Source organism: Babylonia areolata, chromosome 9 (assembly GCF_041734735.1).
Source record: "Babylonia areolata isolate BAREFJ2019XMU chromosome 9, ASM4173473v1, whole genome shotgun sequence".
NCBI classification, from domain to species: domain Eukaryota; kingdom Metazoa; phylum Mollusca; class Gastropoda; order Neogastropoda; family Buccinidae; genus Babylonia; species Babylonia areolata.
Genome location: NC_134884.1, coordinates 38,264,615 through 38,292,180, shown reverse-complemented (window position 1 = coordinate 38,292,180; position 27,566 = coordinate 38,264,615). Strand labels below are relative to the sequence as shown.

At 39.9% G+C, this 27,566-nt stretch overlaps 1 protein-coding gene across 1 annotated transcript; it reads right to left on the bottom strand.

Annotated features, from left to right (window-relative positions):
- Positions 1–135: 135 nt before the first annotated feature.
- Positions 136–27,563, bottom strand: LOC143285430 (splicing factor 3B subunit 3-like). Its single transcript, XM_076592694.1, has 27 exons — positions 27,477–27,563; positions 26,116–26,358; positions 24,416–24,586; positions 23,105–23,277; positions 22,419–22,560; positions 21,924–22,036; positions 19,951–20,013; positions 19,394–19,468; positions 18,747–18,850; positions 18,163–18,328; positions 16,949–17,044; positions 16,534–16,606; positions 13,120–13,271; positions 11,333–11,488; positions 10,661–10,816; positions 10,018–10,161; positions 8,880–9,002; positions 8,361–8,515; positions 7,140–7,314; positions 6,462–6,667; positions 5,522–5,804; positions 4,904–5,116; positions 3,646–3,744; positions 3,050–3,193; positions 2,459–2,563; positions 1,679–1,774; positions 136–1,118 (listed from the first exon to the last, which is right to left on the bottom strand). Exons 2-27 carry the CDS (start codon positions 26,339–26,341, stop codon positions 1,074–1,076), a joined length of 3,654 nt encoding a protein of 1,217 aa, XP_076448809.1. The 5' UTR covers positions 26,342–26,358; positions 27,477–27,563; the 3' UTR covers positions 136–1,073.
- Positions 27,564–27,566: the final 3 nt, after the last annotated feature.

Sequence of the window (27,566 nt, the reverse complement as noted above, 5' to 3'; positions counted from 1 at the left end):
CTAGTTCTTCAGAAAACAGACATTCCGTTTATGACAAAAACCAAAAACTGAAATCCGTCTCAGGACAAAAGAGTTGCACCCATGTAAATGAACAGTTTGGAAAAATACAAAGACAACAAAAGAAAACAAGAAATGGCATGAAGTCAACTTTATTTCCAGTTGTACAAAACAAAATAACCAACCATGTAACAAAAAAATGACTGCATGTTCTTCAAATGTACAAACATTCATCATTCCAACAGAACATTAATGAGGCGACAATTATGTACAGATGTAAAAATATCTTCTTTTTTTTCCCCCAGTGAATTTTGTTTTCACATTTGCCCATCATTTTCTCTTTCCCCACCTCCCTCTCTGCAAGCACAATGCTAGGCAGGAGAGATGCAACTCTCATGTGGCCCCCCTCCAAACAGGCCACTATAATTTAAATCTGACCAAATTCACATTACTCTCCTACCAGGAGTTAACCGCTTTTACAAAATCAGCTGATTCTTGCACACTGTTTTTGTTTGTTCCCAAAACTGTTTCCTTTCCCTGAAAATGTTTGCTTTGCTAAATGGACAAAACATTTTCTCCCACCCATACCCTGTGCCCCTCTCCAATCATGAAAACCAGCTGTAGCTTTCAACACTGAGGAAATGGAGCCATGAGTGCTTCTGGTGACAGGGAGGAGGATTCAACACGGGTGTCCACATGAATCTGTGCCAGCTACAACTGAGAGGCAGAGCAGGAACCACTGGTTACCAGTAGTGGTAGTTATTCACTTGCAGACAAATATCCGATTCCATGGCCCAGCTGCAAACATTTTAAACAGAACCGAACATCTCTTCGATTTGAAGAGTATAATTTCTGGGCCAAGCAACTCACATATGGCTTATCAGTGTCAACTTCACTGTGAAATATTCATACAAACACACACACACACAATCTGTCTGAACACGGCAGTGTCTGGTCTGTCAACCTCCTGTCACATACACTGGCTCCCTTCCTTCCTGACCCTTTCTGCACTCTTGCTGATGATGGATGCTGCCTTCATTTGACTTTGATGGGGGAGTTGCAGTCTTGTTTCCTGGTTAGAAAGCATATCTGGTGCGGATGTCTTCCAGCTTTTTGGACACCTGAAAGACACCAGATGTGCTGTGATACAACAGACTGTTCTCTGTTCCAGCTGGCATTACATAGAAAAAGCACTGACAGTTCAAGTGAAGAGTCACTGTAATGTGAACATGCTTAACCACAGATGCCTTCATAGTAGGCAAGACAAAGTAATATGATAAATAAAATGAAAACAAAAAAACAAAAACAAAACACTTTTTATTCTTCATATACAGGTTATTGCAGCAACAGCCTCTTTTCACTGCCAGTTCCCCTGTGGAAACTCAACAGACGTGACCACCACCAACACTATCTCCACAACAGTGTTCAAATATATGCCAATGTGGATCAGTAGCTAGAAAAAGCTTTCAATCATTGTTCAGATGAAACACGGAAAACATCATTTCCACATTCAGGCACTGACAGAAAATACACAATATTTTCAAAGAAAAATTCAACTTTTCCACACCAAGACGAAAGAAAAACGGGTTCACACAGGAGCAAAATATACTGGTGATACATTATATGTAACTTTTCTCATATAAAAAATGTCTTAATAAACTTCAGTGAAATGCATGCCTACCTCACTGGGTGTACGTTCCAACTCCTCAGCCACAGAGCGCTGTTTGGCACTGTCCATCGAGTTGAACATCTCACACAAGTCTCCATCAATCACATTCTGCAGACACACGTAAATAAAAAAAATCTTAAATTCTCTGTAAAATATGTGACATTGCCCATTATTGCTTACCCATTCCATCACACAAAGAACCCCCAAAGTTTCATTAGTCTGTAAGTTGTACAAACTATTCTGACAGGTTAGAATAGTTTTTAGTCCCAAAACATTACCTACTGGACATTAAAATCGAAACCAAGTTCTCATCAAAATCAAACTCCTGGAGAAAAGGTAAAAGGAACAGGGGGGAGGTAACCTACTTCGGGAGGTTATCGGCCGTAGCTACTTTTGTTTTCTCTGCATAGGTGGGTAGCAGTTTGCACAGGACAGGAATCAGACCCCTGCTGGAATCTGCACTAGTGGGTCACGGTTAAATATGTGTAATTAAAACAAACATTCTATTCAACCACACAAACACTTACAATGAAAAAAGTTAAATGATCACACCCCCACAGGAAAACAACAGGTTTCTTTCTGGATGAAACACAAAACGCTCTCTTCTCCTCTCTTACATAACAAGCAGGAAACCCTCGCCTACAGAGATATCAGAGACCACACACAACTCAGAGACTCAGTGACACTGTGCACCATTACACACACAACTCAAAGACTCGGTGACTTGGACCATTCCCACACACACACAAACTTACAGACTCAGTGACACTGTGACTGTGGCAACACGTTTACCTTGAGGGGGAAGTAGTAAGACCGATATGCCAGGTGGTCACGCCCACAAAGAGAGGGGTACTCTGAACGCATGTACATCTCCAGGTGCTGAAAGAAGTCATGATCCTGCCACAAACAACACATCATACACCATTACAATGATACATCATGAACAAACTGGCATACATCATTACAACGATTCACAAACAAACTGGCAAAAATGATCCGGTCACACTTAAACATATACCATTACAACTGAACACTGCAAACTGGCAAAAAAATACAAACCAATCAATGAACTTTCTCTCACTTACTCATCCATCCATGTCCACTCTGCACACATGCTTTGAGCGTGTAATGCAAACTTTCTGTGACAGAACAAACTTGGAGTGTCCCTGTGCATTGTGGAGTTTGGTAGAGCAGCAGTAAGACAGCAACACAACTGAGAGACCACAGATAACTGGGGAAAACACACACACACAAAATATAATAAATGGGTAGCACTCTCACTGTAGTGACACTCTCTCTGGGGACAGCAGCCCAAAATTTCACACAGAGAATCTGTTGTAATAAAAGAAAAATACAATACAAAAATCCCCCCAATATACTGACCTCGTGGGAAGTGAAAGGGACAAGCATCCCAATGCCTCCAGACAGAGTGGTGTAGACCAAGGCCTCCGAGCCTCCAGGAATCAGGGTCGCTTTCTGCAGGGACGACACCAGCTCTCCCACGTGGAAGTTGGCCACAATCTCCACCTGCCACCACCAAACCACACAACACTGCTTACCACAACACACTTGTATCATAATTTTCAAAACAATGCTCAGCAGTCACTTCTACCAGAGAACAATTTTTCCTGGGTGTCAGGACCTTACACCTGAGAGACGGATGAAGAGAAGGAGAAATGATTGTCTTTTTTTTCTATTTAATTTTTGTTTAAAATGGCTCTCTTGTCCACAGAAAGGATATATATTATAAACTTGCGTGTATTTGCACACAACTGAAGCTTGACTGAATGACAATGGTATCGAATGATGAGTGCCTAAAGGCAGCTGTCAGTCAGCTCTATCCATGTAGGCAGCCTGTTGCGTAAATGATTACGTGTTTGTAAAGTACTTTTATGGTCTCTGAACAATGATAGGTTATATAAGTATAAATAATACTAATAATAAAAGAAGAAAAATAACAGAAGCAAACTGTACCAGACCTTTTGTGATGCCCCGCTGAGCACTCCTCTGTCCCACAGAGCCTTGTTGCCAGTAGGGTCTTCATCCACCTCATCCGACACTTCAGGTGGCAGGCGGATCTGGAAAAACAAACAAACAATAACACAATACTCTTTATTGTAAGTAGATATATACTTCTTTGTGAAATACACATGCAGACCAGTTCCAACACCCATAAAGAAACTGATGCGACAGCTATTCAACAGAATCTTAGTCTCTGCAATCTTTAAAACCGACCTGCTCATTTTCAAAATTTAAGTCCTTGCACAATGAAAAAATATGACACAAAGACAATATCTTTACAACAGCTAAACCTGGACCAGTCAACTTCCTGAGGTACAGTCTTACATTGTCACAGTCACCCATACTTTTCCAGTTTCTATATAGCGAATGTTATTTAGTTTGCAATGGATACTTGTCCAGCTTAGCCCATCATTGTCAACTTCAATTATGTACAACTCCAATCATAGCTAACTTCTCCACATGCAATGGCAAATAAGTTGAAATTGTTTCAAAGAGCAAAACAGTGAAACATTACACAACAAATAGATTAAGAAAAACACACAATGCAAATTTCCCAAAGATAAAGAACCAACCGACTGACTTTGTAAGTCACTAGTCAACTGCTTGGGCTTTCTGAAACCAGAACATTTCAAGGACGATAACTCTTTCACAAGAGTAACCCTTTGCTGGACACCAGATAGGACAAAAAGGCACAGGCAGACCAAGGGAGACAAGGCACAGAACAGTTGAAAAATATCTGAAGCAGCATGGCCATACCTGGGTGAAGCTAGCTAAGACAGCACAAGATAGGCAAAAGCAACAAAGATCAGCGGAGGAGGAGTTGTAAGTAACTAATTCACTGGCTCCCAATTTTTAAAATTTTTTTTATCAGTAACATTCACTTGTCGAAAGACTTTGTTGCTAATCTCTATTTATTCTGAAAAGGAAATTCGCAGGACTCTAGCAAAAATAGATAACCCAAAACCAGAACCTGGCGATGTGAAGATGTTCTGGCCTCACCCTCCTATAACACAGAAATCTTCACTGAACTAAAACCCAAGCTCTGAACAACTTCACCTTAAAGGACATCAGCTAACTCATCATTAAACTCAACTCTACAGATGTAAAAGAGGTCCACATACATAAATGTTACCAAAACTGCTGACTTTCAACTCAACCCCAAAGCAACAGATAATTAAAAGTACAACGCCTATAATGAGAAAGATGTCCACATACCACAGAGACGTTGCCAAACTTGTCGGCCCCAGCCACAGTGTTGTAGTCTAGTAGGGTGGAGCAGGTGATCCAGCGAGGGTTGGTGTCGTCAGCGAACACAATCAGCTGGTTCTCTTGGCGACGGTAGCGCACAAAGTGGAAGCTGTCTTGGATGTCCCCCACCACCACCCGCTGGCCCATTGTGTGGATTGTCGTCACAAAGTTGGGGATGTGCTGAAAACACAAATGTCATCATTGTCACAAGGTTGGTGACCCACGCAACAGCAACAAACTTCACAATCACCCCACCCCACCTCTCCCCATAAAGAAACACTTAACATTTAAACCCAAACCTACCTTGTTCACTCAAAAAACATGACCCCACCCAAACTCCATTTCATTCACACACAAAAAAACTCCACACACTCACCCTCCCAAAACACTCATCTCATTCACACACAGAACAAAAACACAAGGCCTGAAACCCCACTTCATTCACACACAATAAAAACACACAACCACTCCCAAAACCCCACCTCATTCACACACACACAAAAAACACTAACCCCCAAACTGCACCACCTTCATTCACACATACACAAACAAACCGCACAACACAACACAACGCCAAAGCCCCACCTTGTTCTCACACTTGCGCAGCAGTTTCTTCTTGCCCAGATCATAGACACGCAGGAAGCGACCCACGCCGATGAGGGCTCGACCCTGGAACCCTGCGATGGCCCCTGGCACGTCCTCCACAGGAGTGCTATGCATGTGCTCCAGTTTGGCGCCTCCATCCACCACCCGGTACGTCTGCAGCACCCCTCCGCTCAGGGAGCGCGGGGCCAGCACCAGGTCCCGGGACACACCCACCACCACGTACTGCTCGTCCGGCTTGCTGGCAAACTTCACCAGGGCAATGCTGAAATGGGGAGAGGGTACCCAAATCTTTTGTCAATTGACAAGTGACATTTGCACGCTCACATACACACAAAGAAACACTGCAATAATACAGTAAAATTCAAACTTTCAGTCTATAGATCTTTTTCAAGGATCAAGCTGGATGTATCTACTTGTATGTAGACTATTTACAATTCATCACAAGGGTTTCAACAGATGTGACTAAAATAAATTCCATACTTTTTTCCAGACTAGACTAAAAATTAAGAATATGAAAAAACAATTAGGCATGGAGATGAAATAATTAACAAATAGTAAAGAGTGATAACTCTCTCCATTCACAAGGCACACAACCCCAAGTCAGTGCCGCTTACACTGTGGGTCGGTGGCGTAGGCGGCAATGACTCGGGGTTGTGTGCCTTGTGAATGCAGCGAGTTACCACTCTTTACTATTTGTTAAAAATTAAGAATAGTTGTCCACTTGACTGCTGACAAAAGATTGGTGGATACATTGTTCTTTTTTGGGGTTTTTTTTCAATTGTTTTCAAATCCACTAAGCTCCGTTTTTAAAATTATACTAGTCAAGGGTTTCCCTAAAACATCACCATCATAATACAACACTTCCATGTAAACAAAATTGTAACACTTGCTGCCAAGAACACCAGGAAACCAAACTGACCTGTGAGCAGCCTCATTCTGTTCCAGAGGGATTTTCTGCAGGGTCTGGCCATTGATGGGGTTGAGGATACGGATCACAGATGCCCACTGGCCGGCACCAGCTTTGGGAGCACCATACACACTCTCCGGACGGTCCTCGTTCAGAAACTGGGCTGCCATTTCCGCTGCCAGCTCCTGCTCATCTTCCTGGGCTGCTTCAATCATCTCCTGCAGCAGCATCAACCACACCCAAAAATTAGACTATTTAGACTTCCCCCCCCCTTAAAAGCTGATAAAGATTTCTTTTCATCTGTTTCAATTATTTCCTTTATCATCAACCACAGCCAAAATCCACCCCAGAGGGCAGCACCTCTTTATGAATTATTTGATTAACCTGTGTTTCTCAATTTATGACAAGACAACAACCTCAGTCATTCGACTGCAGTAAATACATTTTGACATCTGTTATTGTCTCAACTAACACTGTTTATCACAGTTACTTTTTTTTTTTATCTGTCATATTTTTTGCATCAACAAATGCAACAATCACTGTAATTTACACTTCTCTTACTCCTTTCTATGACTGGTTTGCTTTTGTTTCGAAAAGAGCAAAGTGGGGGCATGAGGATGGATCAATGAAGGCAAGGGGGATAGGGGGGTGGGGTGGGACAAACCAATTCAACACAGAAAGACGACTCACCTCAGCCATCTGCTGCTTACGCTGCTGTTTAGTCTCGTCAGTGTAGGCGTTGTGGTCTGTCTCTATGACGATGAGGTTGGAGGACTCAGGGTGGATGATGAAGCGGCGAGGGGTGTACTGCAGGGGCCAGGACACCTGGTTGAACACCGCCCCCAGCTTCTCCAGAGCCAGAATCCTGTTGTCACAAACATAATGCACAGTGTCAACTACTTCTCCAAACAGCAGGTCTCAACAATCAGCTTATATTTGAGATTGGCAATAGCTTACAACAGTTGGCCCAACAGCAAACTGACAGCTGTATAATCAATAGTTTCTCCACTTCAATTAGAATTCATTCACAGCTTAGTCTCTTGTGAAGAACTACGACTTGTATCAGAGATTGACAAAAGCTTACAACAGTTGACCCTATAGCAAACTGAGAGCTATATGATAAATGGTTTCACCTCTGCAATTAGAATTCATTTACAGCTGAGTCTTTTGTGAAGAACTATGACTCTCAAATTAGAAGGCAAGATTTGAATGGCTTTTTGTGCTGCAGCCTTAGGGACTAGTTGGCCTTTGAGGACCATCTGAACACAAACTGTCCTAAAGCCCTCTTGGCTGAGGGGAGTGAGGATGTAACTTTGGCAACACACTCAATAATAAAATTCTCACATAGATAATCAGGACAGCAGATGCCTCCACTGCTGTTCTGATGGTCAGTCGGACATGACTGGCCATCATATTTCTCCAGTAACATCTTTTTATTTTTTGTTGCTAATAGTTCAGCTGATCACATGAGACCATCAGAACAAAAAACTAAATGCTACAACCAAGTGGTTCAAATAGGGCTTTCAATCTGAGGATCCTAGATTCCAATCTGAGTTGTGGTGCCTGGCAGATGTGTTGAACTGCTTGCACCTGAACCCCATTCACGTTTATTAATATGCATGATAAAGATCTGGTGATCCATGTCAGCCATCAGTGGGCTTGTGGAATAGGAGTTGTAGCTCAAAATTAGCAGCTGACAGGTCTGGCTGTTCAACTGAATACAGTATACAAAGGAAATTTTCTTCCTAAAATTATGTTTAAGTAACATACTTACCATGACCCACTAGTGCAGACTCCGGCAGGGGTCTGACATTCCTGTCCTGTGCAAACTACTATCTGCCTATGCGGAGAAAACGAAAGTATCTATGGCCGATAACCTCCAAATTAAGTTCTTACCCACAGGGTGCTTACCTCAGCGTGTTGGTGGAGATGGCGACAATACCTTCTGGGCACTGCTCAGAGGCAAAGCCCGAGGCATACTCCAGGGTTTCGTAAGACAGGGGAGTGAGGTGGAAGCGGGACTGGTAGGTGTAGCTGAGCCAGGTACGACTGGACATGGCCAGAACCTGCACACACATTAGCAGTCACAACAATCTGCCACAATATCTAAATGAGAATCAGAGGGTTTAATGTAAAAGAATTAGCAAAGCTGCATGTTCAATAAACTCACAATTTACAACCCCCCCACACCCCAGTTCTTTCGTGACATCTGTAGCTCTAAAGATGAGATTTTAGGCTATCAATACTGTGCAAATCTTCAAATAGTGAGCATATCATCAATGGTAAAACACACCATGCTTCACAGAAAAGAGTGTCAAATCAGGCACACCAATAAGCATAATGGGAGGAAAGGATTTTAAACATACACAAAATGAAAAGGAGAGAGGTGAGTGGGGTACATATCATAAACTAAATTGCTGCAATACTTACAGCTTCAGAGCCTTGCATGGAGATGCGGAACAGCTTGACGGGCCGGGAACCCAGGTAACGTGTGCGAGTGTCAGACAGATCCCCAGTCACTGTGTCCAACACAGTCCGCAGCAACACACCATTCTAGGGACACATGAAAAGAATGGACATTATTTTCACTGCTCATTTACAAGTCAAGGTTTACAGCATGCATCTGGCCTATTTCCTCAAAGAAAACAAGTTGCGAAGAAGGTTGCCTGAGGGTGTGGGGGCACCTAAAATGCAAGAATTTAATAAAATCATCTATGAAGTTCTGACCACAACATACCCAACAAAAGAACTACAACGACATGGAAAGCATCCCATTAAAACTTGACACCAGGACTTAAAACCAGCTAATGACTAAATAGGATACAGTTGGTCCATAACAAATGACTGTGAAACTAAAGATAAGCTATGAGACTCACAAAACTAATTCTCCTTTCCTGCAAAAACTGTCCTATGACAAAAAGCTATTTCTCCTGGCTTGTGAAAACTATAAAACGACTAAAAGCTAACTAATACTCCTTTCCTGCGAAAACTATCAAATGACAAAAAAGCCAACCCTCCTTGCTTGAGGAAGACTATCCAATATCTAATGTAAGTCTCCTCTGTGGTGATGAGGAACATCCCTAACTTCATAAATGACTTACATGATTTCAGATAAGTTGCTGACATCCCAATTTTAAACTATCCACTTTAGTCAATCTGAGCTTCTCACTGAGATTTAATGAAACAGTGCTTTCTGTGAGACAGAAGTATTCATTCAAAGGATTCACCATTTTCCTATTTCTGACTCTGAATCATGCCAAGTTGCCCCAATAAATCAGGAACATTTTTTGCTAACACGTTGTCTGAAATACCTGACAAAGCTTAAGTTGTATTTAGCAACAATCAGTAGATACAAACTGATATATGATATTAAACGTTATATAAAGCCAGCAAGAATGTGCCTGATAGAGGAACAGGCGACATCCATCAGCAAATATCTCAGCAAATGTTACAAAAAACAAAAACAAACCCCAAACCCACAACAAACAGACTTTTGTTCCTACTTCCCACAAATACCTATTTCTCCACCACACGTTTCCCTCCCACTTCCCCTTCCCCTCCCTATTACCTGCAAACCGATGTTGAGATAGAGTCCTCCTGTCGTTCCTGCCTCCCCGGTTTCCTCCTTGGCTTCCGTTCCTCCCATTTCAATGATGCACAAGGACTCTGATGATGCTGGCAAGGCCTGCATACTGAGTGGTGACAGACAATCCTGCAAAAACACAGTTACTTATCAACATCTAAGAACCGGCAGAAGTATAGATACAACAGGAATATTTTTTCCTTGCAGTACAGTTCTACTTGTTTGCTGTCCTGCAAGGTATATGACGCTGCACAATTTAAACAGCCACAGCACTGAGTAAGCAATGTATGAAATTAAATTAATATTGACAAATGCTGGGTGATCTACTGTTTAGTAACTATAAACACCATTAATAACAGACAGCTTTTCTCACTGAGCTACCCAACAGTATCCAACACCTGTTCACGTTTTAAAGACCTCTCTGTCTGGTCTTAGTTTAAAGGACCAACATCCAAAAGTGATTAACTTTTGAATGCAGCTTTTATTTTTCAAAACAACAAAAGTATACCATACCATATGCCCAAAGATATCCCAAAGATGCTGACAGAAAGAAACAGCCACAATGGAAAATCATACCACATGCCAAAAATACATCACAAAGACGCTGACAGACAAAAACAACCCTTACATTGGGGTCCAAGGAGATGATGCGGACTGTGTCATCGGCCAGACCCACAGCCAGAAAACGACTCCTCTGCTCACCTGCCGGCACACGGCCCAGAGCCATGCACACCACGTCTGATGACATCTCCTTTCGCTCTGTGTACTCATTCAGCTGACCTGTCTGTAAACATCACACACACACACGCTTTATTTTATCTTAGCTTTCTATAGCGTAAAACAGAATCAGGTTACTGTCCTATCTGTAAAGTCAACATCACATCACATACTTTACCTTAGCTTTCTTAAGCGCAAAAACAAACAAACCATGTTATCATTTGATTTAAAAGTACTCAGGGAAGGGTAAGAGAGGAGTGCTAACTTGCATATTTACCATTCTAGTCCATATTAACAGCAAAAAAGCCTTAAAAAACAAAACAAAACAGTCTTTACTCTGCATTTATGCAAATTTTGAAAAAAACATGCTCACACAAGGTACCTATCTTCTGACAATTAAATATCAATAACAATCTACATGAGACAACATAACCCCAAAGAACCCACTCTCAGAATTCTGTAACAACCTACCCAGGACAAAAACAACCTAAAGAACCCACGCTACAAATTCTGTAACAATCATAATCTGCAACAACATGACCCAAAGAACCCCAATGGTGAAAGGAGAAAAAAACGAACTCACTGGATCCATCTCAAAGTAGACCAGCTCTCCTCCAGTGAGAGCAATGACCACTTGCCGCTGATTGACAGCACACTTGGTGATGTTCTTCTTTCCCGGCGTTCGCCATTCATTCACACGCTTGTCTGCGCGAATGTGACGAATACCATCTGGGTAGATCTGTCACCATAAATAAAATGTGTAAAAGTAATCTAAAAGCTGTAAAGATAATGAGGTATCACAACACCACATAAGATTTTACACTTCATTAAGTTACAAAGAGCACAGGAATCAATTTTCAATATGAGCTATCCACTTACTTCTTTTTTTCTTTGCGTGTGTGTGCGTGTGCTTTAGATCATAATCGGGTTTTCACAACATCAAACAGGAACAAGAATAGTTATAATACCCCTGCTGTTCAATCTCTAGTTGGTTCAGGATCTTCATATCATTACACTAACATGCTCTGTTACAAAAACTTTTCCTTTTTTTTTTTTAAATTTAATTTTTGGTGGTTTTTTGTTTTTGTTTAATACTGAAGTGCACAAATGAATTTTTTTTAAAGTCAAAATAAAATGGCTTTGTAATTTTTGTTTCTGGCTAATAATAATTTCCACATGCATAGTCGTGATTTTAACCCCTAGGCTGCCTGCATGACGAGATAACTCGTCATGGCAAGCATGTATGCTTCGCTGCCTGCATGACGAGATAACTCGTCATCGAAATATTCTGACTTTTCCCTGGTTTGCATTAACTTCCTTGGCAAAAATAGTGGTAGCTTTAGCCTGGGGAATCTCTCTAGATTCTATTCATAGCTAGAAACCCCATCTACGTCATGAAGCAGTCCTTTATTTGAACGTTTTGGTTGGGTCACTGTCCAAGTGTTTGGCTGACTTCTCTCCTCGCTCGCTCAACAAAATGTCGGACTGACGCCGTGCTCAAGACATGCGATCGTGACGAACTAAATCAACCATGATTTCTTTCTTTAGCTGATGCTCAGAAAGAATTGAAGCATAAATTCGAAGGAGAAGATAGAGATGAACATTTATAGGACGATCTGATAGAAAATAAAAGGAGTAATCAAGAGAGTGGCCAAGATGCGAATGTCAGTGAGTGATGCCGGCTGTACAGATGTTAGCAGACGACAGATGACCGAATTAGCAGCAGTGCGATATTCTTGGCACGCAGCCAACGCAGTCTGATGAGAACTGAATCAAGTGACCGTGTGAGAGGGGTGAGGAGGAGGGGGGTGGAGACTGAGGGGGCGTGGCCTCACATCCATCTTATCACTTGGAGAAGTCACAATGTATTGTGTATCTATCTCTTAAAAAAAAAAAATATATTGTGGTTGTTCTAGTATGATTTTGTGTTTGCAGATATCCATTTGTCCAGAAAATATGATGTTTTTGTGCAAATTACCTGACTAATGTTTGTAATGAACAAGTTGAAAATGTGACAAAAAAACCCCCACTGATTTCAAAACAATAACATGTCACTAAAAATATATAAAATGGGAAAACAGCATGTTTTTTGTATTCTTTATTCATTTACCTTTCAGAAAATATGTACTTTTATGGGTCTTTCTCGAATAACAAAGAGCACAGAATTTTTGGAAAATTTATACCCGTTTTTTTTGTGAAAAAACCCTGGCAAATAGATTTCACTTAAATCTTATTTTCCTGGCAGCGAAAGGGTTAAAGAGACAGCCTGTAAGCTACACAACTACAAAACTGCAGACATTAACCAGTCTCAGGTAAATACATGAAGTCTGGAACTGACGCTGTCTGACCTGCCAGTGAACAACATCTCACCTGCACCAGAGCGTCGTCTCCCAGCTGGGAGCAGGAGATGGTGGGGGTGGTTCCCAAGAAGCCGGAGTCCGTCACTTCCTCCACAGTCTCTCCGATAGACAGAACCAGGGTGGCGTTGACGAAGGACACGATGATGTAGGCATCGTATTCATCTGCAACACAAAGCCACAGCCTTTTGTTTTCCAACATCTCCTTCTCTGTCTTATCAAATGAAAGAAAGATTTAAAAAATAAAAATAAAAAAATTTTAAAAAAAGAAGAAAGAAAAGAAGCAAAAAGTAAATGTAGACAAGAAACTCCTTATCTTAAAAAAAAAAAAAATAAAAAATAAAAAAAAGGAATACAGATATAAAATCCCTTCCTCCATCTTTAAAAAAAAAAAATTAAAAAGAAAAGAAAAGAAAAAAAGAAAGAAAAAGAAACCCCATTTCTTTGAAAAAAAGAGAGGAAAAAGCAGGAAAGACAGTAAATTAAGTTTATCCTCAGAACTGGTAATGCTAATAAGGCTGTGACATTATAACCTCCCATCTTCGGACACATATATGCACACATAACAGCAAAAAGCAACAACAAAAAAACCCGACCTCCATCAAAACCCTATGTATTCAGAACAAAAAAGGAACAGGTGGAAGGGCGAGAGAGGGGGATGGGGGGAGAGAGCAAGGCAAGAGGAGGAGGGAGAGGAAAGATTATTTTATTTCTTCAACACTTCTCAGTACCACTTTACGAACACAGGCTGTGCCTTCATAATTTTCTGTGACTGCTTAGAGTTTGGCTGGTTCTATGGGTGAAGAGCTTCAATGTCAAAGAGGGCACAACCTGCCTTTCACTTCAGAAGTACCAACTGAGGGAGTTATCTATCAGCTGTTCTTTTATAAGCAGATGACACAGACTGTATTCTATATTGAATACAAACACACAAGCTTCAAACACAAGTTTGACAATTCTGAACCTGAGGTAAAAGACAGCTTACTTAATCACACATAGTCATAAGAAACCATGGAACAGGTAGAGGGAAGAGAGAGAGGAGACAGAGAGAGAGGAGAGAGAGAGAGAGAGAGAGAGAGAGAGAGAAGGCAGTAGTGGAGGCTGTTGCTGATATAAGTCCATGGATCATCAAACCAAGGCTCACCTCGGGCGGAGGCAGCTCCAACATCAACCTGAAACAGAAAGCAGGCATGGTGTGGGGGTGAGGAGAGTCCACCGTTCCACCCAGCCTGGGTTAAGTATTGCCTTCAACTCAACAACAGCCATTCCACTACCACTACCTGCCACAATGCACTCTGGTATGAGAGAATCCGCTGGACTTCAAGCAAATCATTTTCAATATCCCATCACATGTAGTTTATTTTAAATGATAACAAAGTCAAAATCTGAAAAGCTGCAGAGTTTGCCATAGTCACAATTGAACAACAGGTTTTGAACTGAATGTGTTATTCACATCAGAAACAGACAGAAACCACAACAGTCACTGGCAGAACTGTTAATTCACTGATACATTGCACATTGCTGTGAATGAGGATTTTTTTTTTTTTTTTTTTAAATAACTGGCCCCACCTGGGCAGGTTTTCAGTTCTTAAGTAAGATTATACAGGGCGACAATACAAATAAAATATTTCTATTATATGGTACAGGAAAACTGCTTTCTTCCTCCATTCTCTTTCCATTCCTATTTGGCATATTGTGGAGAAAGTAAAAATCACTCTCTCTCAAGTCCAGCAGAACCTCTCAGATCCCAAACAATGAATCAATCTGCAACACCAGTATCTGAGGCTTTGTGTATTGTAGATTAATGATAACCAAGACTTCACATAAGTGCCAGCCATAACTAACCCCTTCACTGCTCAGTATTCTTCGATACTTAAAAGACGATGTATGCATCTGCTTTCCTTCTTTGCTGATTCGCAAATAAAATATGAAAAATACTAATCACTTGAAAACAGAAAATGCTCTGGCAGTGAAGAGGTTAAAATGGAATATGAAGATGAAAACAACAAAGAAAACATGTTATAAAAAACAGAAAGAAAAAAAAAAGTAGTGGCAACACAGATATTATCTAACCGACACACTTCTGAACATTCACACCTGGTGACAACACATAAACATTAACAAACAGACACACTACAGAACATACACACCTGACACATCACACAACAGACAAGACAGACACTTTACTCACCAGACACGTAACAAAACAAACACATTACAGAACAGACATACTGACACACTGCACATCTTATACATTACCAGACATAACAGATATATTACTGACACATTACATAACAGACTTGACACATTACACAATGGACATACCCAACACTATTATCTTACTAACACATCACAACTGAAACACAACACAAAAGACATAACCAACACATTACTCAACTGATGCATTACACAATGGACAAACCAGGTAACTTCAACATAACTGAACAGACAACCGACACAATACACAAGTCAACACACCATCCAACAGACACAACCAAAACACCACACAACAGAGTCACAACAACATATAACTCAACAGATGCACCTGACAAATTCCACAAACACACTACACTACAGACACGTGGAGCGATGGCCTAGAGGTAACGTGCTCGCCTAGGAAGCGAGAGAATGTGAGCGCAGTGGTACAAATCATGGCTCAGCCGCCGATATTTTCTCCCCCTCCACTAGACCTTGAGTGGTGGTCTTGACGCTAGTCATTTGGATGAGACGATAAACCGAGATCCCGTGTGCAGCATGCACTTAGCGCACGTAAAATAACCCACAGCAACAAAAGGGTTGTTCCTGGCAAAATTCTGTAGAAAAAAAATCCACTTCAATAGGAAAAACAAATAAAACTGCATGCAGGAAAAAAAACAAACAAAACAAAAAAAAACCCGGGGTGGTGCTGTAGTGTAGCGACGCGCTCTCCCTCGGGAGAGCAGCCCGAATTTCACACAGAGAAATCTGTTGTGATAAAGAAGAGAAATACAAATACAACTGACCAATTCCACAATCAAACACACCATACTACAGATGCAACATGACACAACACACAACAGAGTCGCAACCAACTTATTACCCAACAGATGTAACTGATAAATTACACAATCAAATACAAGACACAACAGACACACCTACACAACACTCATAACCAACATATTATCCACAGAGCTCCAACCAACATGTTACCCAAGACATAACCGACAAATTACACTGTCAAACACATGATACAGACACACCACACAACAAACATAACTGACGAATTGCACAAACACATGACACAACCAACAAAACCACAGGACAGTCACAACCAACATACTACCCAACAGACATAACTGATGAAATCACACAAACCAAAAAAATTACACAACAGACACACCAACTGATGAATTACACAAAAAAGCACATGACACAATAGACACGTTACCTTCTATGTGCCTCTTCACAGTCCACACAGCATTGGGGTTACCGGGCAGCTCTGACACAGCCATCTCGGACACCTGAAACACACACACACACACACAATTATCTAACATAATACACAATCAATGTTTTCAGGAAATGCTGGGCAGCAAGAGGAAATTTTGCACTGAGCAAAATCTGCTCCTGCAATATCAGCAGACTTCGAGAGCACGGTATAAAATTAGCAAATGATTAAAGTTTATAAGACTCAATAGTTCTTTCAGTGTCACGGATTCTTTTGACCTCCAACCATTGATAAGTTATTCAACCCTTAAAAAACCATAAAAAAACACAAAATAAATAAATAAATAAAAAGACAGAAAAAACAAACAAGTTATATTTCAGAGTAGACGAACAATGAAATAAAGCAACAATCTGACCTCCAAACCATGACGCAGGACTCGTAGAGTGGAGCGAGGCCCACGACCACACAGCGTGTAGATCTGTGGTGTGTCCTCGTTTACAAGGTCAGCAATCTGCACACACATACACACAACATCAATACCATCTTGTTCACACACATATATACACACAATGTCAACACCATCTTGTACACAAACACACAATGTCAATACCATCTTAACACACCTGCCATTTTCCCCATCAGGTCATGCCATTTTTCTTTATCATTTTCAAAGATGATGTGAGAGTATTGTGGATCAGTGTTGTATTTCAATCTAATCATAATTTATCAGGTGAAACACGGAAAACATCATATCCACAATCCTATATCATTCTGTGCAACATTTTTTTTTTTTAAATCAGATATTGCTCCTGATGAGTACCATTTTGTAAAAGAAAATTGTCATATCCTCTAAACACAACTGGATAATGACAGAATACCAAAATACTTGATAAATCTATGTCCACAACAAGAAGTTTATAATTAAATGAAAAAAAAAAAAGACGATAAACTGTCGATCAATCAACCCCACCCCCAACCCCTGGGATTTACAGAAGTCTTTCAAAAACCTAACCTTAAAACCTGCCACAATGATAATAAAATTTTCAATTCTCGTTTTCACACCAAAGATCAAAGTGAACTGTGGATCAGACAATGATTTATTTTAATCACAACGTTTCAGGTGAAACACGGAAAGCATCATGTCCACAATTCCATAAATTGGGCAGCCTCCTGCACAAGTGGCTTTCTACACTGTTTCCATGGAATAAATCGGTGTGTCTTTCCCGAAGGACATTTTATTAAAAAAGACAGGTGTTCACACACTCACACAAACATACTCTACAACATCATTATTTGACCACCTCGACAAAAAAACAGATACAGATAAAAAGAAAAACACCATCACAAGGTGGTGTACTTTTGGCTTCACACGTTGTGAAACAAAAGCACTTTCTGTGACTTAACCTTCTGAGAAATGGAATTAACTAGCACTCCATCTCCCAATGTTCTGAGTATGATACTGGAATGTGTCTGTCACAACAGTGCTGACTAGACAACACCAGCCTAATTCATTTGGGCAAGGGGAGGTAGTACAAGTAGACTTAACTGTGAGGAATAGGATTTTAGGCATAGGGCAGTAATACAAGCAGATTTAATTGGGAGGAAAAGGGTTAAGTCTCTGCCCCTTACCTGCGTAGTCAGGATGGGAGACAGACTGTCCATCTCATCCACCAGGGCCAGGTTTTTGAGAGTGCGGGGCGCAAACAGGAAGGTGTCTCCCTCCTCAATGGGTGTGGCAGAACTGAAAGTCACCTCGTCATCATCCTCTCCCAGCTGCACTATCTGGTACAGGTAACTGAAACAAAACATATTATTATTATTATTATTTTTTTTTTTTTATTTTTATAATAAACATTAATCAAGTCCTTATTTCTCAGTTACTCAGTTCACATATTTCACACTCACACACATATACTGCAGACATACTTAAAACATCAAAATACACACATGTGCACATAAACATACTGCATGCACACTAAAAAGACGCCATAGTTTAAATATAAACTGAAGTCTATTTTTAAGCTGGAACTTCTGAAATTGTAAAGGGTTTAGAGCAAAATTATTTGATAAGTTACTATACCTATAAAATCATTATCATTATTTCCAACTCACCCCTCGTACCAAAATGTGAAAACAGAAAGAGATCATCAGTAACAAATGCCCGACTCCCTTCTCAATAAAAGAAAAGAAAAGAAAAGGTCACAAATACTAACTGGTTTCCAAACTCTGCAGCAATGAAGAGGAACCCTGACTTGAGCACACACATACTGGAGGCCACCGGCACAGTGTCAAAGTACTTCAGGCGGATTTCTGTCACCTGGGAGACATAGATGAGGTATACAAGAACTGGTAGACAAAAATAAGCAGTTTCAATCCTTTTAATAATCTTGAAAATGGGCATGAACAGCAAAAATGTTATGCCAAAAGAAGATGATTTAATGATACGACGGAGCATAATCTGAAATGAAATACTTGGCAGAAGAATGCACAGAAATAGCAATGGCTGGCTACATTCACAAGCTTCACACATACATTTAAATCAACACAACCATGCTTATTTATGGAAGTACTCTTGAATCCTTATTCTGTACAAGGGCATCAACTAGCACATTTCCTGATAAATGAAATCGAACATACTGAACACATATAAAATTATTACATGAAACTTGCATTTGAAGAGATCAACAATCTGAAAAGAACGCAATATTTCCAAGGATGATCTTTACAGCTGTGAAAATTCTGCAGATCTGGGAGCTACGTTTCATTTTGACATTACCCAGCTGCAGTTCATTAAAAGATCTCAACTATTTGAGGGCAAGGGGGATGGCAGAGAAGGAAAAACAGAGACAAAACCACTTACAATATCTTCATCTGTTTCCAGTGTCACTTTGAAGATGTCACCCTGTTCTGTTTGTACCAAGAAGAAAAACATGGACTGCACACAAAACACACAAACCATGTTAATACCTCAGCTGACCAAGAAAACCATCTCTCATAGCTTTCAAAACAAGATTAAAAGTGCACAACACTTAAAACTGCTATACTGTTAAATCCTAGCACAAGAAAAAAAACTGCTAACATTTATCATTTCAAAGCATGCAAAAAATTCTAAGGGATTAAAAGGAAATTACACAGGATAGGAATGTCAGACCCCTGCAGGAGTCTGCACTAGTTGGGTCACGGGTTAAGTATGCGTAATTAAAATGAAATTTAATGCATACTTCTGTTGTTGAATTCATCTGTTCGACAACACAACTGGCATTTTGGTGTGGAAACTATTCCTTTTAAATGAATCACTTCCACTCCCTCTCAACAATTTACTATTACTGACTTACTATGTGTTTCTGCATGAAAATGTGTGAAACATCTTATGATGGACTTATTCCCTACATACAGTAAAGAACAAAGAAGACTCACCTTAGTCTTGTGGGTAGCACTGCAGACAAAGATCATGCCTCTCTCAGGATCGTCCAAGTCAGTCTGTGGGAAAAGCAAACTAAGCATTCTAAGAATAATGTCAGATGTGCTCTCATACCTTTCATGATTCATATCTGGAGAACTACCAGGTTTGACAAATACCTATTCCATGTCATGAATACAGCAACAGACTGAAGACTGAATTATAGTCAGTGAGGGCTTGTGGATCAGCAAACAACAAAGTGTAATCAAAGATTTCAGTTGAAACACGGAAACCATCATCTCCACAATGAAAATAACAAGATCCAATGGACCAGCACCAGATGTGCAAAAATTGACAGTGTTACCAACCCTGAACCAGCCCATATTGTTTCTCTTTACAATACCAAAACCAATGTCACTGCCAGCAGGCAAGCAGATTTATTTCATTACTGGTATGAGGTAATTATTTACAGGTAAAAATAACAACCAGTACATAACTGATCAAACAGGTCCTCCAGTTTACTGCATTTCTGTCAATGACTCATTCTTCCTTTTAGTTCAATCTATTCAAACATTCACAGAAACATAGATTAATGGAAATACTATTCAATTCATTACACATATTTGAATGATACTTAACAATTTTCATTGACTTTGTTGTCCTGAGAAAGAGGCATGGCATTTGTTGCATTTCCTGAATACAATAACAGTGCATTCAGTATGGGCTTGTGGATCAGCAATCAATAAAGTGTAATCACAGATTTCAGGTGAAACACGGAAAACATCATCTCCACAAATTCAGTGAAAAGAACCAGTACAAGATCAACAACCAATTCTACCATTTTTCAACTGCCATGTTCATGGTACTGGCTATATAAAAATCACTGTATTCAGCAATGCGAGACATGTGGGGCAAGATAAAGAGTGTGGCGCATACGGTGTGATTCTATTGGTGTGAGGTAAGGAGAGGTTACTACAGCTGTACTCAGTAGGACTCACTGGATTCTGCAATTCATTCGGTGGGGAAATGTCATAGGTAATCACCTTTCAAATGACATTGTAGGTGAGAGAGAGCCAAGCAAAATGCTGACATTTCCAGCTGGTACACAGTTCTGGCATTATTTATTTGTTACTAGTATGCGGAAAAGTTACTATTAAAAACAGCTGACTGCCAGTGAAAAATGTACAGATAATAACCAGCAAGCACTGGTCCACCGACTCACTGCATTGTCATTTCCCAATTCTCCCTTCAACATCACCCGCCTACAGGGTAAGAAATTACAACAAAATACATGTCTGGTGCATGCTCAAGAAACAAGTTATCTTTAGAATGACAAGCTTTGACAGAGATCTGTTCCCTTTCATCAACAGATCAACAGACTGTGAACTGCAGTCAGTAAGGGTTTGTGGATCAGTAAACAATAAACACGTAATCACAGATTTCAGTTGAAACACGGAAACCATCATCTCCACAAACCCTGAACAAGATCCATTTGAGGTCACAAACACTGCACAGTATTTATCACTTTCTTTTTTCTTCTTTAAGTGACAGTAAAATCTGCAGAACAGAAGTTTCTAAGGACAAGAGAAACCTGCCTGTGATAATTAAATTTAAGTTCTGCTTGGGAAAGAAATGAAACAGAAAAGCATTGATAAAGAAAGTAACATTTGCTTGAATACATCAGCTTATTGTGCCGTTCATGTTCACGTTAATTAGACTCCACTGCAAAGAACAAAATAAAACCAAATCAACATCAAAAAGCAAACCTACCCAAAACATCTGAAATAACTTTCTTTTTTTTTTTTTTAACTGTAGAAAAAAAAAGCGTTTGATTAACCTACCAAAAACAATGAATCAGTTACTTATTTTCACGAAACACCTTTTCATCCTGTACCTTTCGAAGAATATTCTTGAAAGTGTGTATTATACTGCAATCAAGACTTCAGAAATCCTACCCGCCAATGCCAAACAGCTCACACACTCTACCCACCCTTCTGCGTGGAATGGGACATCGGATGTCGGGCTGGTCCCCAATGTTTTTGTAGGTAATGTAGTTCTCCGAGCAAATCAACACTCCACTGGGACCATCGTTCCCACCAGGCACTGCACATTCATCATCACAATGAACTGTCAATATGCAGGCACAGGAAAGTCTCAGGCAGAGAAAGTAAACTGCGGAAAGCAGACTAACCCCACCCCCCCCACCCTTCCTCTCCACTAAACTTCCTCACAAACGAAGACTACACTTTCCCTTATGGATGAAACAAGAGTAATAACACAAATGACTTCTTTGAGTATTGTTCTTTTGTTAAGAGCATGAAATATACCAGTTTTTTTGTTTTTTTTACTCTCATTTAAATCAAACCTATTTCTTTGAGGCAAACACATGAACAGAATTAGAAGAGTAAACACAATGTCACACAAAAAAGTGGTTACCTGCCTTCTAAAACAACTTTATCTCCAATGTATCTGGCCCACCCATTACCTGATATCAAAAAGTTGGCATGCTCCTCCAACTGTTCAGAGTATTTGCGCACGACATGGTTGAGACCCAGGTCCAGCTCGTAATAGGTCAACAACTGCTGGGTCTTCTGGGCTGCCTCTCCACTTGGATCAGAATCCGCTTCCTGACGAAACATAAAACCAACAGACATTGAACACTTACACAATGAAACCAACGATGATGTTAATATATATATATATTAAAAAAAACAACACCTCCCCTCTCTTTCAAACATAAACAGATAACACATAGCTGTGTTCAATGTCTTTAGGTAAAAAACAATAAAACTTTCATTAATGCTGGTTTACTTAAAAACAGTAATCAGACTGTACAAGACAAATTTATTCAAAGTATGATTAAACTGAACAAGACAGTTTTTTGTTCAAAGTAACAGAAAGAGGGAAATAGAGAGACAAAGACAGAGAGAGTCTGATGCTCAGAAATTGAAAATAAGAGATCGACTGTGACAGACAGATACAATTAGAGAATGCAAGCCACTGTGTACTGACACACTTCTTTTCTTTCATGTTATTTTAAGCATCATAAACTTCAGAAATAAATATCCCTAATGTTCATCTACATGCACTGATACACATATTATATAACATAAATCAATCCAAAACTTTCCTGTAAAATATACTAAATATGTATAATATAACTTGCTGTACCTCATAATCAATCTCCAGACATGTGAAGTGAGGGTTTTCAAAACCAACGTCAATGCCAATCATGTGATAAACCAGAGTATTCGATTTGTGAGCCTCCAGAGGCGAGGATATGGTCAGGCGAGCTTGTGCGTCACGATTCAGAATGTACACCAGCTTCTGCTTTTCAACTGCACCTGATGACACAGAAGAATCTCAAAATATACAACAAACCTGGTGTTTCACTGCATATTCATGCAACCTGTTGTTTCACTTTGTATTCATAACATTTATTCTTTTTTTTCCCAATCATGTTTCTTGCAACACTGACCTCAAATTTTTCATTTATAAAAAAAAAACCCTCAACTATTGGTATAAATTATTCATTCCATGAAAGAAAATTCAGAACATGCTTTTGAATGAATAATGAAAGCGTACAAAATACTGGGTTTTTTTGTTTTTTCAAATATGTATTAAACTAATTTTTTGTTGACATTAACTGACATTAATAATAATATACTGAGTGGTGTAAGAGACCCCATCATACCACAACAAAACATTTTCATGCAGTAACTCAACGTTGTCCACTGTCACTTCAAATTCCTTTTCTTTTTTCAAAGACTTAAAAAAAGACTGCAAATATACAAAATATTCAACAACATAATGGGTTTTGAACTTTTTCATACAGCAACTCAACCTTGTCCACTGTCACTTCAAACACCAAAAACCCCCACCTGTCATAGTACTTCTTATATCCAACATAACAGCTGGTTTACAATGCCATACATAATCAATGACAACCTGCTGCTTAACAGTCCCATACAATGGCAAACATCCTAAAGCTTTACAAACCGACAAGAAACGATGACAACCTACTGCTTTGCAATCCCATGAGACACAGTGACAAACAACCCACTGCTTTACAAACCAAAGCACAATGACAACTCGCTACTTTACAAACCCACACACAATGACAAACAATTGTCTTACAAACCTATGCGACTCATTATTAACTACCTACTACTGTACAAACCTACAGGACAACAGCTTTAAAAACTCACAAGACACAATGACAAACTTACTGCTTTTCAAACCCACGGAACACAACAACAAACAACATATTGCTTTACAATTCCATAGGACACAACAAACAACCAAGAGCTTTACAAGCCCACAGGACACAATGACAAACAACCTGCTACTTTACAACCCCCCACACAATGATAAACATCTTACTGCTTTACAATCCCACACAGTGACAATCTACTGCTTTACAATGACAAACATTGAACAACCTACTGCTTCATAATCACACAATACACAATGATAACCTACCAATCATGACAGCTCTGCCCTTGGGATCCACAGCCAGATACTGGCCGGGGACAATGCGCCGGCAGCCACTCTTGCCAAAGGTCTCCTGATGCACTTTCTCAAACTGGTTCTTGGACGGGATGTACTCCAGAATCACAATGCGCCCAGAGTCTGATCCCACCACCACATAATCTGGAAGAAAACACAATGCCATAAACTATGGGGGATATTATGACCTGGTAATTAATGTAAATCTTTTCTGCTGGGTGGAAGGAGAGGGTGGGGGTTCCAAGGGGGTGGTTCCCCTTCACATCCCTCCCCTGATCTTAACAATTGTTAACCCCTTTAACCAGTTCAGCGCCAGAGAATTATGTAAAAAAGTGCTCTCCCCTTGCCAGCGAATTTTGAGGATTCTGGGATAATAAATCACAAAAAATTCTAACACAAAAGTGATGGGCGATACAGAAAGAAAGTAAACATTTCTGTGAAGGAAATTGAGTGTAGATTTTGCTTCTGGGCTTTTTTTCTCTCCCCCAATTAGGCTGATTGTAGGTAACTGTTAAGGCATGTAAAGTCAAGATAATAATTTTTGTGCAACAAAAAGTCTATTTCCACCTCTACATAATGACATCCATAACGAAAAGAAACAAAATACAGCCAGAAATAGCATGCCTATTGTCAGATTATACCCGTAGAAAAAATCAAAACAGGCTATAAGTTTATAAAAACAAATCATAGCTCGTGCAGACATGTAAGTAAATCACTGTCCTAACAATGACAAAGGTGGGTAATGTCAATGTAAACGGTCAATCATGGTCTCAAAAACTGAGCTGGAAAGCTTTCTGACAGCAAAGAGTGTTCGCAAGTGAGAGGATGAAGTTCTTTGATGACATTCACTCCCTTCAAGTTGCATGTGGGGCGATGACTGCTGTGCATCTGGCTTGCCACCTCTTCCAATGTCATCCAGCCAATTCAGCGAAAAAATAAAAAGCGTTAAAAAAAGAAAGCACGTGTTTCACATCCAGTGCAGGTTCAACCCTGTGTTTTGTGAAAATCGTGAAGCATTGGCGTTTCCTACAGTCTGCTCTGATATGTGAGAACACTCGTCCCAAAAGCCATGCCCCCGTGATGACCTCTGGCTGGCATTCAACCTATTGTCTTATATCACTCCTCTCCCTCTTCTAATGCTCACTGCACGTATTCTGTCAGTCATAGCCACTTGTTCAAAAACACTGTCTGATTTGATGGACGGACTGAATTGCCATCAAATGAGCTGTCAGTTTCATCACTGTCATTGTCAATCACCTTTGTTTTCAAATCAATCATCAGACAAAAGAGATCCTTCTCCATCACATTTTTTTTTGCACAAGATGCAACCCCCTTTTCCATGCGCATATCATGTGGTCAGTTAGCAAATTATTACTGAGTAGAAAGGAGTCTTCTACCAGATGTATGTTAAGCCAGGAACAGAGGAGGTAGGAGTGTATGTGTTAGGGTGGTGGTGGTGGGGTTACAACTTCCAGTTTACATGCAAGGACTTTCACTTTTATATAATCTTGTGGCAATCCCTAACAATATACTAAGCTGTAACTGATTCTGTGCTTATGCAATCTTGCAATCATCACATTGTCAGAATTTGTTTAAAAAAAACAACAAAACAACCAACCAACAAACAAAAAACCCTATAAAAATAATATATTCAGGAAGGTCATGCACGCTACCTTTGGTTCCTCCAGTAAGCCTGAAGGGCATGAGGGAACGGACGACTCCGAACACCTCGATGGAGAGGACTGGGTAAATCTTTCCGGTGTTGGGGTCATGGCGCAACAACTCCAGCACCTTGCCTCGTGACACCACTATCTCCTGCAGCTTAGACCCTGAGAAGTTGCCGTGCACCGCAGCTACGATCCCCGTCGATCGTTGCAAGGTCAGGTTGTACAGATGCATATTTCACTCAGATAAATCTGCAAAAGAAAACAAGATACTAGATAGTAATTTTAAATATGAATCATTTTCTAAATGTTCAGTTTTACTGCTGCTTGCTGGTATTAATAACACCGTTACTATCAATGCCAGATACCAGTTTTCAGTTTTCTTTTTAGTAAACTGAGTATCATCACTATGTGTGCTGCATGTGTATTGTGTTCATGCAAACACATGATGATGTTCAACAGATACTATACTGACAGGATTTATTTGTGGTAATACTTGGTAAACGTTTGTGCATTCATTTGTGTGAGAAAGATTTGGATTTTGGGTTCACAAGTTCCATCAACTGATAAATCAATTATGAGCTTGCTGTGGGATAAAAAAAAAAGGCATGTTATTCCATGTTTCAATGTACTAAACACAAGACTTCCTGCAAAAGCTCTGGAACATAAACATGATTCTCATTCTATGACTTTGAGGGCAATAAAACGAGACTGTATGTGTGTCACCTATGTGTGTAAGATAAAGGGAGAGAAAACGAGAGCTAGGGTGTGTGTGTGTGTGTGTGTGTACAGTTACTGTTAATCACCTAATGTGCATTCATCATTTCAGGGGCAAGTTATGAAGCCCAGTTAAACTGGATTGAAATGGATATCTAAATCTGTTAAGCATCAATACAAACCAATTTAGTGTGGACTGAAATGGATATTGTAAATTTGATTAACATCATTACAAACTAACACAGTATTTGTTATAAAGCACCTGACATGAACTGAACTGAAATTCCAGCCATAGCCTTTCTTCGAATGTTTGATGGTGCTTTCTGCAGTTGTATTGTTGTTATCATTTAACCGGCAAGCCGATTGCTCATCAAGCCTTTCAATCGGCCAATTGTCTTTTTGGTCTACAATACACTAATCAGAAATGCACAAACGAAACAAAGTGCACGCAACCTGCAAGTGCTTGACAAGCTTTCTCTTTGAAACATCTCTTTGAAACATTCAAACGAGGCTGTCAGGCAGGGACATTCAACTTTCAATCGGGCAATTTGGTCGACTGATTGAAAATCAATTACAAAAATATCATTCTAGATATTTACATGGTTGCTTAAAATATCACCAGTCCAGTGAAAAAAGATGTTAACTCCACTTACTCGATAGATACAACGAGATTCAGTTCATTGTATTGAATGTGCCCGGGAGACAGCCAAAACGCTTTCCGGTTGTACACTACTTCCCGGCAT